Source organism: Gigantopelta aegis, chromosome 10 (assembly GCF_016097555.1).
Source record: "Gigantopelta aegis isolate Gae_Host chromosome 10, Gae_host_genome, whole genome shotgun sequence".
NCBI lineage: Eukaryota > Metazoa > Mollusca > Gastropoda > Neomphalida > Peltospiridae > Gigantopelta > Gigantopelta aegis.
The window spans coordinates 66,497,854-66,518,729 of record NC_054708.1 but is presented as its reverse complement, the minus strand read 5'-3'; the positions used below and the strand labels follow the sequence as shown (position 1 = coordinate 66,518,729).

General features: G+C 36.4%; 1 protein-coding gene across 1 annotated transcript in view; it reads right to left on the bottom strand.

Moving 5' to 3' along the window:
• Window positions 1-7,638: 7,638 nt before the first annotated feature.
• Window positions 7,639-20,876, bottom strand: part of LOC121384159 — a 35,490-nt gene continuing 22,252 nt past the window's right edge. Inside the window, exons 5-7 of the mRNA XM_041514415.1 lie at window positions 17,441-17,698; window positions 14,117-14,308; window positions 7,639-7,988 (exon numbers count right to left, since the gene is read on the bottom strand). Of these exons, the coding sequence (XP_041370349.1) occupies window positions 7,705-7,988; window positions 14,117-14,308; window positions 17,441-17,698 (734 nt within the window). The 3' untranslated portion in view covers window positions 7,639-7,704. The remainder of the gene's footprint in view (window positions 7,989-14,116; window positions 14,309-17,440; window positions 17,699-20,876) is intronic.

Here is a 20,876-nt window from a genome sequence, read left to right as displayed (position 1 = left end):
GTATTAAAAAAACAAAAAAATCCAACGCCAAACTAATGAAAAGCATGGCAGGTATAAACAGCAACTATAATTGGCCGGTAATGAACTGGTACACGACTGATCTAGGAAAGGAATAGGAGCGATTCTACCAACATTGTGAGTTCGTTTTTGGTGGTCCACTAAGCACGTGCTCTGAAAAATAAAGGATCTGCAATTTAATGAACTTTGTGGGCGATAAAGGACGAGAAATGTACCTTACCTTTCAATGGGACATAGTGGAACTTCGGCAAAGTGAAAATATACGAGAAGTTAGTAAACAAGATGTTCTCGATACAGTGGCCGAAACATTTACGATAAACCAATTCTATCAGCAGAAGCATGTCAGTTACTAAAGTTGGTACAACGAGTACATAGACTTGATCCTGATGGTGCTAAAAGTTTGCAAACATATCTCAACTTGGAAAAAGCAACCAGACAGATGCCAGGAACATACTCGATCAAAATAGATCCAACAATAAAACCAGAAGTCCATGGTCCTAGAAGATAGGCAGCAGCACTCCTGCCACTAGTCAAAGATAAGCTTCGTGAGATGGAGACTGAGGGTCATCTGATGAAAGTTACCCAACCAACGGACCAGGCCAACTCGATGTTTGTGTTATGTCGTGAAAACAAAATCCGGATCTACTTTGATCCCAATGACCTGAACAAAGCTGTGCAACGAGACCATTACCCAATTCTGACAGTTGAGGAAATAGTAGCCAAACTGCCTGACTGTAAAGTTTTCAGTGTTCTAGATGCTAAAAATGGCTATTTACAGATGACACTTGACTATGAATTTAGTCTGCTGACCACAATGAATACTCCAGTTGGTCGTTTTCGAACTATGGATGAAATGCTTGAAGGCACTGAACATGCATATGCAGTAATGGATGACATTCTGATAGCAGGACGTGATGTTTCTCACCATGACGATGTTCTAAGAAGAGTCCTTGAAAAGAGTGCTAGTTATAACTTGAAACTAAACTTTAACAAGATCAAGGTCCGTAAGAGTGAAGTACCCTATGTGGGTCACATTGTGTCGGTGAATCGTCTGCGTCCAGACCCAGCTAGTTATAACTTGAAACTAAACTTTAACAAGATCAAGGTCCGTGAGAGTGAAGTACCCTATGTGGGTCACATTGTGTCGGTGAATGGTCTGCGTCCAGACCCAGCTAGTTATAACTTGAAACTAAACTTTAACAAGATCAAGGTCCGTGAGAGTGAAGTACCCTATGTGGGTCACATTGTGTCGGTGAATGGTCTGCGTCCAGACCCAGCGAAAGTAAAGATGGTGCAGGAAATGCCAACTCCACAAACAAATGAGGACGTGAGATGCTTCCTTGGTTTCGTGCAGTATCTCTCCAAATTTCTACCGATATTGTCAGTAATTGAAGAACCATTAAGGTCACTGACCAGAACAGATGTTCTGTTCCACTGGGATAAACCGTGAGGCTGTTCAAAGACTTAAAGACATTTGCTGTGAGGTACCAGTATTGGCCTTTTGTGATGATCACAAGGATGTTGTGATTCAGTGTGACTCGAGCAAAAATGTAGTTGGTGCAGTCCTAATGCAAGATGGTAAGCCAGTAGCTTATGTTTCTAGGACGTTGAGTAAATCAGAGTACAACTGGGAACCCATAGAGAAAGAGATGCTACCAACTGTATTCAGCACTGAGAAGTTTCGGGAATACATCCTTGGAAACGAAACTGTAGTACAAACTGACCATAAGCCGTTAGAGACTATAATGCGCAAGCCTCTGATGTCTGCTCCTCTTTGTCTTCAGACAATGATTCTAAAAGTAAAAGAATATGATCTAAAGGTGGAATATATTCTAGGAAAGACACAATTATTGCTGATACTCTCAGCAGAGCTAGTCTTGATAAAACGCCACCGGGAGATGACACGGAACTAAAGGTGAACATGCTACAAAGGTTGTCAGTGTCACAGTCCAGATATGTTGAATTTCAAGAAAAAACTGCCAATGAACTCCATGAGCTGTATGCAATAATCCAGTCAGGATAGCCAGACACTAAAGAACAGGTACCACATGTTGTTAAGATAATTTTGGGATACACGAGATGAATTAGTAGTGCTTGGTGGTGTGATATACAGAGGGATGGGAATAGTAGAGCCACCAATGCGAACAGCTACGTTAAACCTGATTCACTAAACACATATGAGGATTGTGAAAACGAAACAAAGAGCAAGAGAAATCTTATACTGGCCAAGCATGACAGCTCAGATGTAGGAAAAGGTCTCAGATTGTGTAATTTGTCATGACTATGCTGCAGCTTAACATAAAGAACCATTGATTCTGAGCCAAGCATCAGACTTACCTTGGGGTTGAAGTTGCGTCGGACACTTTTACATTCAATGGAGGCAATTACCTTATTTCCATTGACAATTACTCCAAGTACAATAGAGTCATACAGCTCAATGACATGTCCGCACATGAAATTATTGAATGCCTTAAAGAACATTTCAGTCGTCAGGGAATTCCTGAGAAGCTGATCACGGATTGTGGTTTGCAGTATACTAGTGCCGAATACCAAACATTTGCCAAAAAACTACGACTTTAAACATGTTTTGGTTAGTCCAAAACACACTTATGCAAATGGAAAAAGCCGAAGTAGCAGTGAAAATTGTCAAGTCACTGAAAGAATGAAGACAGGCATAAAGCTCTTCTTACCTACAGAACAACTCCGCTTCCAACCATGAACTTATCGCCATCACAGATGTGTATGGCCCGAAGGTTAAGAACAAACTTGCCAATGTCTCATAACCTGTTACAACCGGAAGTAAACAATCCAAACAAAGTGAAAAAAATATTACAGTTTAACAAAACCAAGCAGAAATGTAATTATGACAAGAAATGTGTCAACGAGTTACCTCCCCTAAAACAGGTGATCCTGTGAGAATGAGATCGAAACCTTGATCTCGCGAATGGAAATCAGCAGTTGTAATTTGACATCACACAACTCCGCTTTCATATGTTGTGGACACAGGAACACAAAAACTCAGACGTTTGGAATGAATGAATGAATGAATGATGAATGAATATTTAACGAAACCCCAGCACGAAAAATACATCGGCTATTGGGTGTCAAACCAGACGTTTGGATTCAGAGTTATCCAACAAAACAAGTGTGTTACACAAACAATCATACAGACCACAATCACATGCAAACGTATGTCTCCAGAACTCAGCAGTAAACAAGATTGATTGATTGTAAGATGTCACCTGAAAGATCTTCATCTGACCGTCATCAAGTAGAGTCTGCAAAACCCTCCATTGCAGACTGTGAACGGCCCTATATCACCAGAACGGATACGATACCCAAGAAACGAAGTCTTTAGTGATTCTTCGTATGGAATTTAGTTGTGGGAAAGAAGCAGAGACAGCCATTTCATATTTAGTTTAGTTTTGTCTAGTTAAACCATTATCAAGAAGATACCTGGACTTTAAATGCTAAGTAACATAGTTTGAGTTTTATATAAGGATGAGTACAAACATATTCTAAATTCTGAAGTTTAAATAATAATTTCATTAAAGTGGAGTGACTTAGAGAGACATTTAATACTAGCTATACTTTAGACTATAAGATACTTTAAATAACATCTGTAGCTCAGACTTTGAAATATTCTAATCACTAAATATTATATTTTAAAAAATTGACTTGTGAAATATGTTTTTAAGGGTAAAAGAAAGGGGATGTTATGCACTGGACTATATGTTAAATAGATAGGGGATCTTTAAGAGTTTATACGTATATAATGACGTCACAACTACGTAATAAAAACCTGGGCATCCATTGTAACTAATAACGATGTTTTATCTTCTGTATCTAGATATTTTAATTAAAATTTTGGTCTGCATTAATAATAATTTGTCCATCCAGAAACAATATTCAATTTTTGTTACTTTAGTGTATTGTACAATATTCAGTAATAACAAATACTAACTCTGTCCATCCATATTAAGGTTTTTGTGCTCTGTTTTTTTCCTGCCAAATTATTATATTATGTAACGTTATAATTATTGCCACCATGTTTCAACTGTACAAACATTGTGTACGCCTATAAACAGAGGTTTTTGACTAATAAACAATACAATAGATATTAAACAAATACAATGTATGAAAATCCATCAATCATTAGCAGACAGCCATTCACAAACTAGTATACAGCTATCACCAAAACTCTTTTGCTGATTGATGTTGACATAATTAAACCCTGTGTAAATATATATTCAACCATCGTTACAGTGCAGTGGAAACCAGGAGCGATTTTAACGACCATCATTCACTATTGATATCCGTCAGTTATATTATTTCGAATACCGCGAAACAAATCATTAAAACTTAATGAGCTTACTACTTTATGCCACGTTATCGGTTTCTGAAATTGTTATTGTTGATTGCGGTAGCGTTCAAAGCGCCTGTTAATTACGAACCACTGACTTTCGGAAACGCCTAGAATTATCCACTGTTTGAACTGTGTTTTATGAGGGCATGTCATTACAACCGTTTAATGTCTAGTGAGCTTCGGCTTGTGCATGTTAAGATTTGTCTATGAGTGGCAGTCCTTCCACAGGAAAAGTAGGAAGTATATATATATATATATATATATATATATATATATATATATATATATATATATATATATATATATATATATATATATTGTCTTGTCTTGGGAAGTGACAGTTGTTCTACAGCCGAACCGGCCTCGGTGGCGTCGTGGTTAGGCCATCGGTCAACAGGCTGGTAGGTACTGGGTTCGGATACCAGTCGAGGCATAGGATTTTTAATCCAGATACCAACTCTAAACCCTGAGTGAGTGCTCCGCAAGGCTCAATGGGTAGGTGTAAACCACTTGCACCGACCAGTGATCCATAACTGGTTTAACAAAGGCCATGGTTTGTGCTATCCTGCCTGTGGGAAGCGCAAATAAAAGATCCCTTGCTGCTAATCGGAAAGAGTAGCCCATGAAGTGGCGACAGCGGGTTTCCTCTCAAAATCTGTGTGGTCCTTAACGCCATATAACCGAAAATAAAATGTGTTGAGTGCGTCGTTAAATAAAACATTTCTTTCTTTCTACAGCCGAAACAACTGACAGTTAACTTTGGGTGGACACAACCTTGTTATACAGACATTTTGACTGCTTTGAGGAAAGATACGATATTGAATGTGTTAATGATTTTGTTGTTAAAGATTAAGCCTATCTTATCTATACTATAGCTCTTATTTCTATATATTGTTTAAAATGTTTCTATTTGAACAAACTGAATTTCGCTATATAAATAAATTACTCGATCACGCCGATTCGTACATGACCGTTACAAGGATAAAAAAAGGCTATTTATGTGTGACACAAGGGTCGAATATTAAAAGTGGTTGAAATAGTATATCAGGTGTGCCATTTCATATGTGACACTGTATAATCTATGATGAAAAACTGCAGCAATAATGGAAGTATACGAAGACAAGAATTTAACACTAAATGAACTCAAACATTTTCATATTTTATTTCCACTTATAAGGACATTTTTGTTTATGCTTTTAAAGTTAAGATAATTAAATAAACAACATAGAGATAAAAAAAATCAAAAAATCGTTGAGCCATGTCAAAATGTTCATTGTTGAACATTTCCATAATAATAAAAAAATTACAATGTGACTTCAAAATGTTTGTGACACAAAATAGTTAGGCAAGCTGAACTATATTGTTCTAGTTTCCTAAATAATACAGATCATTTTGAACAAATGACCAAAAATATGACTCAGTATCGCTTAAAACACCACGTTAATCACCTAATATGTTAAATAGTTGTATATTGTTACACTCGTGACATATCAAGTTAATTCCGTATGCCCATTTCATTGCTTGGTTGTTAAATTATGATATGGCACGCCTTGGTTAGACAGTAGTACGCAAATAGAATACACAGAAATATTGTGGTATAAAGCTACATGTAACAATAAGAATATAATTAGGTCAAATATGTCAAGTTTGCATGCATATAAATGAACAATGCAGTCTTCGCATTAAGAACAATGAAGCGACATCTGAACTGAACTGAACTGAACTGAACATTTATTTCTCTCAGGCCGTAATCCACGGCATATGAGGAACAATATATAATACAACAATTCACACTTTTTAACAAGATGACAGAGTAAAACTATTCACATAAGTATATCTACATAAAACGAACATGGGAATATAATTATAAATAATTGGTTTGGGTTTGCATACACAATAATAATACAATAAAGCTATGAGCCGGAGGGCTTGAAAGTATTCATAATATGTTTACAAAATATTGCAAGTTTTCGGAGGACACCAGTTTTTTTACAATTAAATAATTCGTGAAATTTATATGTGTTTGGTTTGGATCGATAATATTTCGGTATATATTGAAGTCTGAATTGGTTAAAATATGGGCATGTAAAAATATAATGGAATTCATCTCCGATGTCGTTAGTGTTGCATAAAAAACACAATCTATCATGTAATGGTTTACGTATCCATCTACCTGTCTCTATTGGAAGATTGTGGTTTGATACTCTAAAACGTAACAATGGGCACCAATGTTTTTTTTTCTAATAAATTTAAATAATTTTCGAATGCTATACTGCTTTTAAATATTTTGTAACAAGATGCTTTCGATGAAGTGTCAATATGACTGTACCATGTTTGCAAAAATTGATCTATGAGTTTTGTTGAAATAAACATTTTCAACAATGAAGCACTATTAATACGCTCACAATGTGACCACCATATGTATGTGCAGCGTAAAACCAGAACTGGTCGTCATGTCTACGGTTTGTGTTGGCAATTGTGTTTGTACGGATGCCAACACTCCGATAACAATGTAAGGGATCCTATCCAACAAATAAAAACACATTTCGGCCCCAAGAACTGTGAGTTTTCGGACACTCGACCCTACCTAGAAAAACGAGGGCCGTCCCCATACTGTATGTATTATGTTTTTCTCGATTTTATTTTATTAATGAGGTGAGAAAAGTCCAAATATACTATTTTATCTGGATCCGTAGGAGTGAATATAGTAGAACAAAAGAGCCGAACTACCCTGCCTAATTGTTTTTATATGCTCCTGGAGACACAAATTAATTATGCTTTATTGTTAAAAATACTAATATTCAAAGAATCGGTGGCAATGTTTAAGACTACTACACCAAATATTCTCTCTATGTATGTCTGTCAGTTTCTGTTTCTCTGTCTGTCTCTTTATATCTCTCCCTCTCCTCCCCCATCTCTCTCTCCCTCCCCTTCTCTCTCTCTGTCTGTCTCTCTCTCTCTCTCTCTCTCTCTCTCTCTCTCTCTCTCTCTCTCTCTCTCTCTCTCTCTCTCTCTCTCTCTCTCTCTCTCTCTCTCTCACAGTTAACATCTGCATGTATGCCAAGAACAGCATGCCTGAACCTTAACAGAATTTGAGTATGAAGAAAGGACAGTGGAAAAACATTAGATATCTTGAGAATTATTTACACTGTCACTTTCATTATCAACAGCATTACAGATATCGAAAATTGAAAACAACATAACAATTTAATTTCACCCCCCCCCCCCCCCCCCCCCCCCTTACCACCCCAACTCACTCCAAGTAACCTGTCTACACCCAAGCATCCAAAACTTCAACAAATAAAAATCTTCTTGATGTCTTATTTGTTTACATCTTTTATAAATCTATCACTGTGGATGATCGACTGAAATAACTCCACCAGATTACTACAGTCCAGAATGACAAGTATGACGAAACACAACGCTATATTTCCGCAGCCAAATGTGCCAAGCATAACAGCGCTAGGTCGGCTATCCTTTGCTGACGTCAACTTCCGGCGGTGCGACGAAAGGTTGGCTTTGTTCAGAATTAGTTCACTGGCGTATCCGGTGCCTGATGTGTCATTAATACCTCTGACTGAAATTGTGTTGTTGCACAGGCATTCTGAAAATATAGTGATCATTATGTCATAATACAAGATATGACACCCCAGCATATATATATATATATATATATATATATATATATATATATATATATATATATATATATATATATATATATATATATATATATGTATATATATATATATATATATATATATAGTATATATATATATATATATATATATATATATATATATATATATATATATATATATGTGTGTGTGCGTGTGTGTGTGTGTGTGTGTGTGTGTGTGTGTGTGTGTGTGTGTAACAAATACTATATAAAACATCACCACCACCAGTTCAGTTTAATGACATTTTTTCAGTATTTTTACCTTTTTTAAATTAACAATAAGATGACATACGTCATCCTGAAATCATCGAGACAAACAGATTAATTATACATTCTCATTTCTATTAATATCATTTCATCATTATGTTCAGGATCTGTAGTAGATACAAAAGTAGTCGAAAATTAGCAGGTTGATGCATAGACAAACATAAAACCGCTAACTGAACATATTGAAATTACAACGTCACATTTCAAGCAGAAAAAAGTAATAATTATTGTGCATTTCTTAGCAATGTCTTTAAATTACTATAATGACAAGATTATTGAAATGTCTAACATTATATATATATAACATTGTTTCAATGTACATAAATACAAAGTAGTGCCACTGTATTACATTGCACATTTGTAATGTTTCTAAGTGATTAAGATATGCATACATTAAATAAAGTGTTCTCATTAAGTCCATATGGTGTTTCAGTTCGTATTTCGTGTATCCAAAATGTTTCCCTTACTAGGCGGTGAGGGTCATCATTACTGACTAACTGTTTAGTTGGGGTAAAAGAAAAGTTTGATATGTAATGACAATTTGTATTAAAGTGTGTATTAATTAATGTAGATGTACAGGGATATAAACTGATGTCGCTACGATGTGCACTAATTCGTAAAGACAGCTTACAAGATCTATATATTGCATACCACTTCTTTTTTTGCAAGCGATAAGATAACATACATTTGAAAAACAGAATGTCATAGTATGTTTTATGAGATAAACCCTTCCAGTTTGACTACTTTTAAAGTTTTTTTGTTTTTTTCTTCAAGGAATTTATAATTTTTACATTTACGTTTGCCACATTTTAATGCAGAGTGATTTTTATACATATCATTAGCTTGTAGTTTAGAATGGCCAAGCATGTCTTTACGATTGAGAAGTCTTGTAAACAAGAATTGGTTTGCTTTGGGTTTATTTGACTGTTTCAGAAGTCTCCAATACCTATGTACTGTGTGACCAATATTTGTTAGAAATGGGTTGTATGTTACGATGAAAGGTATTATAGGGTTTTTTTGTTCACAAGTAGATGCAGGTGATTCTGTAATAATATTGACTTGTGGATATTTGTATATAATTATTGTTTTATATTAATGCATTGGTTTTATTTGTTTTCATGTAATTAATTATTTTATTTCCATAAACAGGTAATGAATTACAACAGATTGTGTACCTTTAATTATTTTATTCTTAATGACAAGTTGATTTACTATTTTCAGGTATCTTGGCTTGTTACAAATTGCACAAGCATGTATGACACTTGCACAACTTAGTAACAATAGCACTATCACCCATGCGCCGCGCCAGTCCTATTGTTTCCAGCTTGGGTACAGTGTAAGCTGATGTGGTTTAAGTGTTATTATCTGAAATGATAGCTTATTACAGTTCACTGTTTCCTTAAATACTGGTGTACGTCTGGTATTGTGGTCCACATTATAGTTTGCTCTTCTGGAGTTAATACTTCATTTTTGGCTCAATTTATTGGAAGATATTTCTAGAGAAGATTTAAGGTTAGTTATAGTTAGGTTATTTATTGTTTGGCTACACTATAATAACATATACTTTAATGTAAATGTAATTGACTAAATCATGCTTTACAACAAGTAATTATTATATATTTCTGTATAACGTTATAAACTGTACAGCGTAATATTAATTCTTATTAATTCAGTAATTTGATTAATCTATATCTAAATATGTGATAAACATAATTTAGTATGAATGCAGTGTGTATGTTTGTGGTGATGAACACTTTAGAGATTGTTGTATTTTATTATATATTTTATGAAACATAACGTGTCTGCGTGGTTATTTATTATTGTAATTCTTTTATGCAGATACGTCAATCCTTTTAAGTGTGACCAGTTCCATTTGCCCTGGTGTCACATACTTGGTATGTAATATATTTGTATATGTATTTTTATAATATAATTCTTATTTCAGGACATGTATGTATTTCACATGATTGATAATATCTTGTGTATTGTAATTTGTGATAATGGAGACACATGTTAAATCATTATTTGGACATGTGAGTGATAATGTATATTATGTATGTATGTATTATAACTATGTCTGTTGTAATCATAAGACATATTTTGTATTATGCATTAATTACTTTAATATGTCATGTCATGTTAAATACTATTATTTAAATGATTGAATGTTATATATTGCGTATCCTGAGATTTATATATGTATAATGAATGTATTGTTATATTGTATTTTAATTATATTGTTACAGGGATATAAAAATGGAAACTTGTCAGCCATTAAAGTGCCTTTAACCCAAAACAATGCAGTTGTCATTTCTTCCAAAACGATGATGCTACTACATTTGGAGCCGACGTAGGGACTAACAACGGGCTGACAGATGGTTTGGATGGAGTGTTGACAGTACAGGATTGACCTTCACCCCTCTACAGAATGACGTCCTAACATGAGTATCCTTGACATTTGTGATCTTGACTTTTCGTGAACATTTTAAAGGAATTCCACTTGGACATTATTGTGTGCTGCAGTGTTGACTTTTCTATGGACTTGTGTCATTTGTGAGTTTTATTTTTGTATTTTATGTGATCATGTGATTAGTATTTATTGAGCTCTCAGATAAATTATATATTTTTATTTTGCGCAATATTCAAGTATTTTGATACATTTGGACTATATTACTTAGCACGGGCATAATTGTTGATTATATTATTTTTTTGTATTTTTCATTTTCTTTGGTCTTTTGATTATTGTCTTGGCTTTATTTTATTTTCAATAATTTTTGTTTTGTTTTGTTTTGTTGTTTTTTCTTGTGTATATTTACAATGCCGGCTATAATACCTTAACAAATGTTTAACGATGTGTTCATCTGAGCAGATGTGTTGAATGTTTACTAAGATAAAAACAGTAAAAACTATGTAAGTTTAAACTTAAACAGTTTAGGTTGTAAGATCTATAGTTGTTTCAGTGGTATTAGTTGCTGGTTATTTTCTCTTTGGTCTTTCTTATTCCTTTCATTTTTCTTTTCTAAATTTTATATGCACATGCAATACTAACCATGTAATTCATTGTTTATTTGCAGCATATTCCAGTTTACTCGTTGTTTGTTTCAGTGTCATACACAGGATAAAACGGGCTGAATATATTTAGTTACTTGTATTCTGGTGTGATATATCATATTTCTTTACATAATTTTTCATTTTAATTTTTATGAATTTTACGGTTTCACCATGTCTGAACCTACAAGCGAGGAAGTTAGACAACTTGTTTCAGCATTCCAACAGTTAAAAACATGGCCCAAAGCAGATAGTGCTGAAGAGTTAGTTGAGTGGATGTCTAGCTATGTACAGTCAGCAGATACATCAGGTTCTTCGAAAACTGATTTCCCAACATCCATTACTTTAAATCAACCTCCAAAATTGCCTTTCTTTTCAGGTGACTCCAAGTGCGAAACAACTTTCGATGTTTGGAAACATCAGTATTACTGTTTATTGAAAAATGAATCTTTGTCTCGTAGGGTGTTATTTAGAGTAGTACAGCAGTCATTGCGTGGTAAAGCTGCTACAGTTGCTATGAGTGTGGGACCTGATGGTGATGTAAATGAATTAGTTTCTAAGCTTGAAGATATGTTTGGTAGTGTTGTCCGTGGTCAAAGTCTTCTTTCAGAATTCTATAGAGCACGTCAGACAGAAGATGAAGATGTTACATCATGGGCATGTCGACTTGAGGAGATACTCAACAGAGCTTCAGCCCATGATGGTCTCACGCCTACATCCAGGGATGAACTGCTGCATAATCAGCTGTGGTCAGGACTCAGGGCAGATCTTAGAGACAAGTCAGCATACTTGTTCGACCAAGGTGGAAGCTTTGGAAATCTTCTGAGGTCGTTGAGACGTATGGAAGCTGACATGTCAGAGAGACAGCCAACAAAGAAGACTATTAGTAAAGCTGCCACATCAACTGAGACATCTGAACTACAGGAGATGAAAGGTATGATAAAACAGCTATCAGCCGATGTTGCTAAACTTAAGAACTCTTCTGGTAGCTATGCTAAACCTACGACACAGCAGCAGCCACATCGACATGTATGTATTTCACATGATTGATAATATCTTGTGTATTGTAATTTGTGATAATGGAGACACATGTTAAATCATTATTTGGACATGTGAGTGATAATGTATATTATGTATGTATGTATTATAACTATGTCTGTTGTAATCATAAGACATATTTTGTATTATGCATTAATTACTTTAATATGTCATGTCATGTTAAATACTATTATTTAAATGATGGAATGTTATATATTGCGTATCCTGAGATTTATATATGTATAATGAATGTATTGTTATATTGTATTTTAATTATATTGTTACAGGGATATAAAAATGGAAACTTGTCAGCCATTAAAGTGCCTTTAACCCAAAACAATGCAGTTGTCATTTCTTCCAAAACGATGATGCTACTACAATTCGAGATGCTTTTTGGGGGGGGTCCAATAATTAATTGTGTTATTTTTTTGTTTTTGTTTTGTTTTGTTTGATTTTCTTATAGCGTTATCTACAATGGGAGGACGGTAAAGTCTATTTAAGAAGTACTTTTTTCAAACTTTTTAATTGAGTTTGTAACGAATGAATGAATGAATGAATGTTTAACGACACCCCAGCACGAAAAATACATCGGCTATTGGGTGTCAAAATATGGTAATGGAAACAAACAAGGTGATGATCAATATCAACAGAAAAATTCAAGATATAAATAAAAACAGTGTAAAGAACTGTGCAAAAATACAAATACAAATATCACAGATAAGATACTGACTTTTACCTTAAACTTCAATTTGTGCTGTATTGGCCATTCTCAAAGAGAATGTTACACTCCTGCACCACGGTGAGGTTACAACACGCGCAGGGGCAGTTTGTAACGTGTCACTGTTCGAAATGATTCGGGTGTACCTTTTAGCTTAATTGAATGGAATTCCTTTTTATGTGCTTTTGTGTGAGCTGCTTTGAAATGTAAATATTGGCGTGTGTGTGTGTGTGTGTGTGTGTGTTTTGTTTCTGGATGAACAGTTGTTGAAAAAGACACACTATCTGTTTTAATAACATCAACATCTAAAAATGTCACTTTATTCCTTGAATATGTGTATGTAAATTTAATAGTTGGGTATTGTTGATTAGAAGACTAAATGAATTTATTTAGATCTTGCTCAGAATTAATAAAGAATATGTCATCTGTATATCTACTCCAAAGCAGCGGCGAGTTAACGCATTTGTTTAGTAGAAACGTTTCAAAACAACCCATAAATCAATTAGCATAACTTGGGCCATTCTTGTACCCATTGCAATGTCTTGTATTTGGATAACGCTTTGACCATTAAATTGAAATTTATTTGGTTCTAATATTGTTGCAAACTAGTTTACATGCGTGTGTTTACGCGCGCGCGCTCGTGCGTGTGTGCGTGCGTGCGTGCGTGCGTGTGTGTGTGTGTGTGTGATTATGAATATCTGAAGGAAAAACAATTAAGTAATTCCTGAATCCGTTTTCAAAATAAATCACTATTTCAAATTAAACTAATCAAAAACTTCATACTGGTTTTGACATAAACATTCCAACAGTTTCAAAATAAAGCAACTAGCTTTGACGTATACTAACAACTTACATTATTTTCCATCTGCAGAGTTTGGAAACAAAGCCAACCAATCACTTTAAAAATAAATTAGTTGGTTTCTCAATAAAACTTCCTTTTTGTCATTATTATATCCTTGTTTAACATATGATAGTACATCACCTGAACAAACAGTTGACGGTGTGGACAGAAGACTTGGTTCAATTGATGACGAGGAGGCGCAAAGCGATGACGGACTCAGGGAACATAACTCTGGTGACGATGATTGGGTCGGTGCTGGTGGAGTAATTGGACAGGTAAAGTTAGGGAACTGACCAGAATCAACATACCTCGAATTGGTGTTTGTCGAATAATCTACAAAATAAAAATCAGGATAGCAATAAATCGACTATTATTATTATTAGATTAGCAGGGACGGCGTCTGTGTTTTTCTGGGGATGGAGAGTGCGGTGTCCAAAACAAGAGGGTACCTACAGGTTCTGAAGTACACTAACATGCATTATGCATGTATAAAGGAAATGTCCCCCAGACCTCCTTTGTGGATGCATTCTTAGATGGGCTTTGTTCTCGTCCCAACCAGTACCCTATAACAGGTATATCAAAGGTCGTGGAATGCGATGTCGTGTCTGTGTGAAAGTCCATATGAAAGACCCCTTACTGTTAATGGGAAAATGTAGAGGGGTTTTCCTGTAAGACTTCGTGTCAAAAATGACCAAATGTTTGACACCCAATAGCCGATGATTAACAGATCAATGTTCTCTAGAGATGTTGTTAAACAAAACAATGTTTGCTCTTCCCACAGAAACACCCAGCCAACACAAATTGTTTCAAACATATTTTACTGCAAAATTATTCACACAAATTATCCAACCAAAATATTACATCTTCCCTGCCAAAAGGAAGTTACGCATTCGATTTTCGGAGCGTTTTGTATGTTCTAGGGAGGGGTTCGCACCACTAACACCCTCCCCTAGACCCGCGCCTATTTGATATGTTTAATATGTTAAAATACTGGAGGTAATACTATTTTATAAGCGTACAATGTGTAGCTTGAAAAACAATAGAACATGTAATATGGTTCAATATAATCGACCGGCCTTGGTGGCGTCGTGGTTAGGCCATCGGTCTAGAGGCTGGTAGGTACTGGGTTTGGATCCCAGTCGAGGCATGGGATTTTTTAATCCAGATACAGACTCCAAACCCTGAGTGAGTGCTCCGCAAGGCTCAATGGGTAGGTGTAAACCACTTGCACCGACCAGTGATCCATAACTGGTTCAACAAAAGCCATGGTTTGTGTTATCCTGCCTGTGGAAAGCGCAAATAAAAGATCCCTTGCTATCTGTCGTGAAAGAGTAGCCTATGTGGCGACAGCGGGTTTCCTCGGAAAATAATAATAATATAAAATATAATCGGAAAGTCAGTTTGTTTTGTGTAACCACACCTCTAGAACACATGGATTTATTAATTAACGGCTACTGGACGTCAAGCGTTTGATAATCCTGACGTAGGCTTAGAAAATAAACCCGCTGAATTTGTCCATTAGCAGCTATGGATCTTTAAATGCACATTCCCACAGACATATCACGACCGTTGATATACCAGTCATGGGGCACTGGTTGAAACTGAGAAATTCCAATTAAGAGATGGACCCACCAACGGGGTTTTGATCCTACTACCTAAACACCTCCGCCGATCGTTCTGCCAACTGAGCAAACCCCGCCCCTTTACCAAAACGTCAAATTGGAGAAAGTTGCGTCATGAGTATAGCTGTCACCAAGTAATAGTATCAAAAATTGCCCATAGGCGTAAGCTGGGGGATTCGACTACAACTACTTTTTACAATATAATATTAAGCTGTTCATGTAGAAGGAAGGAAAAATGTTTTGTTTAACAATGCACTCAACACATTTTGTTTACGGTTATATGGCGTCAGACATGGTTAAGACCCACACAGATATTGAGAGAGAAAACTCGCTGTCGCCACTTCAAGGGCTACTCTTTTTGATTAGCAGCAAGGCATCTTTTATATGTACCATTCCACATACAGGGTAGTACATATCACGGCCTGTGATATGCCAGTCGTGGTGCACTGGTTGGAACGAGAAATAGCCCAATGGGCTCACCGACGGTGATCGATCCCAATCCGATGTTCATGTCCAGGACAAATGTATACAAACAGGGTCCGCTGGTTCATATTCGCTTGTCCCAAGGTTCAGTCTACGCTACGCCACTGTCAGTATAACAATGCCTTGTGAATCTGAACGAGAAAACCACATTCCATTATCAACATCGTATTTCTGCACAAGACAGGGTCGAAAGGATGTTGGTCAAGGTTGTAACTGCTTCCATAATTCACAATTAGGAGGACCGCCACTCCCCTAGGAGATCCGTAGCGTGATGTTTTATCCCTCCCATAGGAGGACTAACCTGGATATGCTTTCACCATTATGTCGATAGAATTTTGGCAGGGGCGGGGCGTAGCCTAGTGGTAAAGCGCTCCCTCACGACTGGTATGTACTATCCTGTCTGTGGTATGGCGCATATAAAAGATCCCTTGCTACTAATGAAAACATTTAGCAGGTTTCGTCACCAAGACTATATGTTAAAATTACCAAATGTTTTACATCCTATAGACGATGATTAATAAATCATTGTTCTCTAGTGGTATCGTTAAACTAAAACAAACTTTAAGTATTGGCAATGGTCGAAATGTTGACTGTCGTTGAGTTAATAATAATGGAAACTTAATATTCATAATATTATCACATGATTACTACACCATTGACATTTGGCCTTAATTCCTACCAGTTGTTTGTACTTTTTACAGACGCCATATCACCGTAAATAAAATGTATTGAGTGCTTCGTTAAATAAACCATGTCCTTCCTTCTTCCTTCCTGAACGTTTTTAATAAATGAAGAATCCCAAGTAATTAGAAACATAAGCGTACGAGACGGGGCAAATTCGGACAAAAACTCGAGATCTTTTTGCCATGCATTTCCATCATTCTACACGCAAAATTAGCTGTAATCCATGTAATCATGTGAAGTGATTTGTTTGCAACCACATATAGGTGTTTACTAGTAATACTAATATGAATAAATGTTGTTTTCCCGATTCGGGCATTGTTTAATTCGGGCAAACATCAGCCTGCCCCATGATAAAATGGGAGCCCGTACGCCTTTGATTAGAAATATGCTTTTCAACATATTGAAACTGTTCTTCTATGAGTGCTATATAATACTTACAGCGGTAATTATGACATAATATGACGTAATTGTTTATGGATTTACTTCAGACAGCAGAAACAGTTAAATGTAACACAGAATATTAAAGACGTTATAAATTATATGTTCCTCGTTAATTAATGCTGTTTTTGCATTATTTTGTAAAAACATTTACTATGATTACTTTTTTTTTTAAATGTGATCACAAATACGCAGTTATAAATGAATGTGGAATCTTAAAATACAACACAGGACTCACAGACAAAACATCGCTTGATTCCAGAAACACTGGGCGTGTTGAACTCCATTCCAGGAACGGTATCATTTTCTAGAAACAGCTTGTTCCTCATCAACAGCAGACATTCATCATCCCCCGTGAAGGTAAAGGCCGCACACTCCTCATCTGGCACGTCTTTAGTCAGACAATGGTTCTTACATCCGGGGAGGTTCATGATTCCTGCACTAACCAAACTTCCCGTCAACGTCTTACGTGGGTATGTGTCGTACCAGCAGCAATCTAGAAAACATATCTATCTATCTATCTATATATAGAATGTGTGATTCGATTGTATATGTGTACACACACACACACACACACACACACACACACACACACACACAATCAAACCTGTCAAACACACACAGACAAACCCGTCTTAAGCGGTCACACAAGGGAGTCGAAAAAAATAGTTGTTTTTGTTTGTTGTTTTGCCGTCTGTACTGCTAAGCAACGGATGTGTGCTTCACAATTGACAATAAATCAACTTCAGAAAAAATGCAACTGGAATATATTAAATTAACCATTCTCAACAAGTTTTTTCTTTTTCCATTTCATAGTGAGTCAATATACGCATGTCAAGCGTAGCCTGCACAGAGGCAACAAGATTCCAGAGTCATACTTGTTTAAGTGATACGCAGTTGAGATGTCGGGCCTGAATGATTGTGAAGATCGGTTATTTGCTGCACCTTATCGCTGTTGTATCCCTTTTATTTAACAGTAAACATTTAGTATGGCCGCTTAATACAGGTATTTTAGCGATTTGGGATCCGATTTAGGCGACCGCTTATTACAGGTGCGTTTACATTATAAATCGTTTGAGAGGGTAAAAAACGTGGCCGCTTAAGGCAGGTGACCGCTGATTACAGGTGGCCGCTTGGACAGGTTGACTATATATATAATTTATTGCAATAGGCCTACTGGCCTTTAAGAATTCATAATATACATACATATAAAATAAAATAACATAAATTATAGTGGCATATGAACACACACACACACACACACACACACACACACACACACACACACACACACACACACACACACACATATATATATATATATATATATATATATATATATATATATATATATATATATATATATATAATATATATATATAAATGATAAAAGAAAACAAGTGTACAGTATATATGTATTTAAAAAACAATTTTAAGAAATAACTATCCTTTTACATGTTTCATCTTATCTTCAGAAAGGAACTGTTAAATAACTGCTAAATATGACGTCATATATATAGCATTGAATAGCATTGAAAACGCACCACCAGTTGATGATAACAAATGTGAATGGGGCGAATATCAGCATTAAAATATCAATAAATAAGTACCATACTACCTTATAGACCACGCATGACGACAAAAACGAATGCCTGAACACTTCATGAAACACAACATCAAAATACAACATAGTCCATGCATATAATGAAAAACGTAAATCGAATGTGCAAATCATGCTGATTGGGGCTATAAAAGATGGTCTCTGAAAAGCCACTTTCATTTATGAAGTAGTCTTTGAGGGAACGTTAAACAAGTGATGACAAGGTTGACAGCTGAGGAACGTGAACGCGCTTTAGGCATGCTTCAAGTCATTTCGAGTTGAGTCATCGCACAGCGGTTTGGATGCCACCATTCAACAATCACCGAACAGCACTCCATGTTTGCCTTGGCAGAATTAATGACATTTACTACCGGGATAACGTTTTGCAAAATCACGTCATTCCCTTCTTTCATCAGCATTGAGATATGCACACATTTCAGCAAGACAACTCCCACGCGCACACAGCACGTGTTACAACACAGTATTTAGTGAACGATAATGTCCAGAACACTATTCACAGACTTATAGGGTCGATGAGAAGACGTTGCATGGCTTGTGTTGTTGCAGCTGGTGGTCATACGCGCTATTGACTTTTCATTGTGACCCCACGTGTCTTTCATACGTAGATGAATTAAAACTAATCAATGATTGTGCACCCTGTTTTGTTTGTTGTCATTATTAATCATCCATCTATTGCTGTTCACAACAAAAACATTTATTGCTCAAGTATTCTTTTTGAAATCCAAACATTTCTTGGTGGTGCGTTTTCAATGCTGTTGTATGTATGTATGTATATATACATATGGAAATAAATTAAGCAACACCCAATTCATAGACCTATAATTCTGTGAATTAAGAAAACAGAGCATTTTCCTGAATGATTTATTGACATGTGGCATCTTGCTGAATAGCATGACTTTCGTGGAGATATTTAATGCACGTGCAACGACGAACAATGCATGTGAAATGTCATACCCTCAACAGTGTTGAAATCAAGTTTGTAATGATTACATGTCACACTCTCTCCTGTCAACTCTCTCCTGTCAATTTGCATCGAATGTTCAGTACCATAATTGTCATGGCACGTCGTAAATTGTCAGAGGCTACAAGGTGGCAAATATTGGCATGAGAAATACAGGAATGTCCCTCAGACAAACTGGACGTCAACTTGGGCGCAATATTTCCATAATTTCAAGACTGTTGAACAAACACAGGGCTACCAATGATGTTAAAGATCGTCCAAGACCTGGCAGACCCCGTAAGACAACAATAAGAGAGGATAGAGCATTGCTGAGACTGGTTAGGCGCCGTTCATGGGATTCAAGCGCATCTTTAAAACAACAGTGGTTACCAGGGAGAGCCATTTCCTGCAGGATCGTCAGAAATCGGCTGAAAGCAGCAGGATACAGGGCCAGAAGACCAATCAAGTGTATAAAACTGTCTCTAGCTCAGAAAGCAGCATGACTTGCCTGGTGTAATCAACGTGTTCGCTGGAACATTGCATCATGGCGGAGGGTTCACTTTTCCGATGAGAGTCGTTTCTTATTGCATATGGTGGATGGTCGTACTCGTGTCTGGACACAAAGGAACACAGCCATGGTTCCCCGCAATATCCAGGAGACGGTTCCCTTTGGGGGAGGGTCAGTCATGGTATGGGGATGCATTTCCTTGGGTTGCAAGATGGACCTCATCACCATTCGTGGTAACCTTAATGGGCCTCGGTATCAACAGGAGATCCTTGAGACAACTGTTGTCCCCCATTTTGATAATCATCCTCTAGCCACAAGACCCATCTTCATGGGTGACAATGCCAGGCCTCACAGAGCACGTGCTGTCACCCAGTTCTTGAAACAGAATGCTGTTGAGACCATTCCATGGTCAGCCTTGAGTCCAGATCTCAATCCCATTGAACATCTGTGGAACATTTTAGGCCGTCGTGTTCGACAGAGAGACCCACCTGTCCAGACTCTCAATGAATTGACTGCTGCTTTGCATGAGGATTGGAACAGGATTCCTCAAAATCAAATCCAGAGATTGATCCAAGGAATGAGGAGGCGTCTTGAAGCAGTTGTTC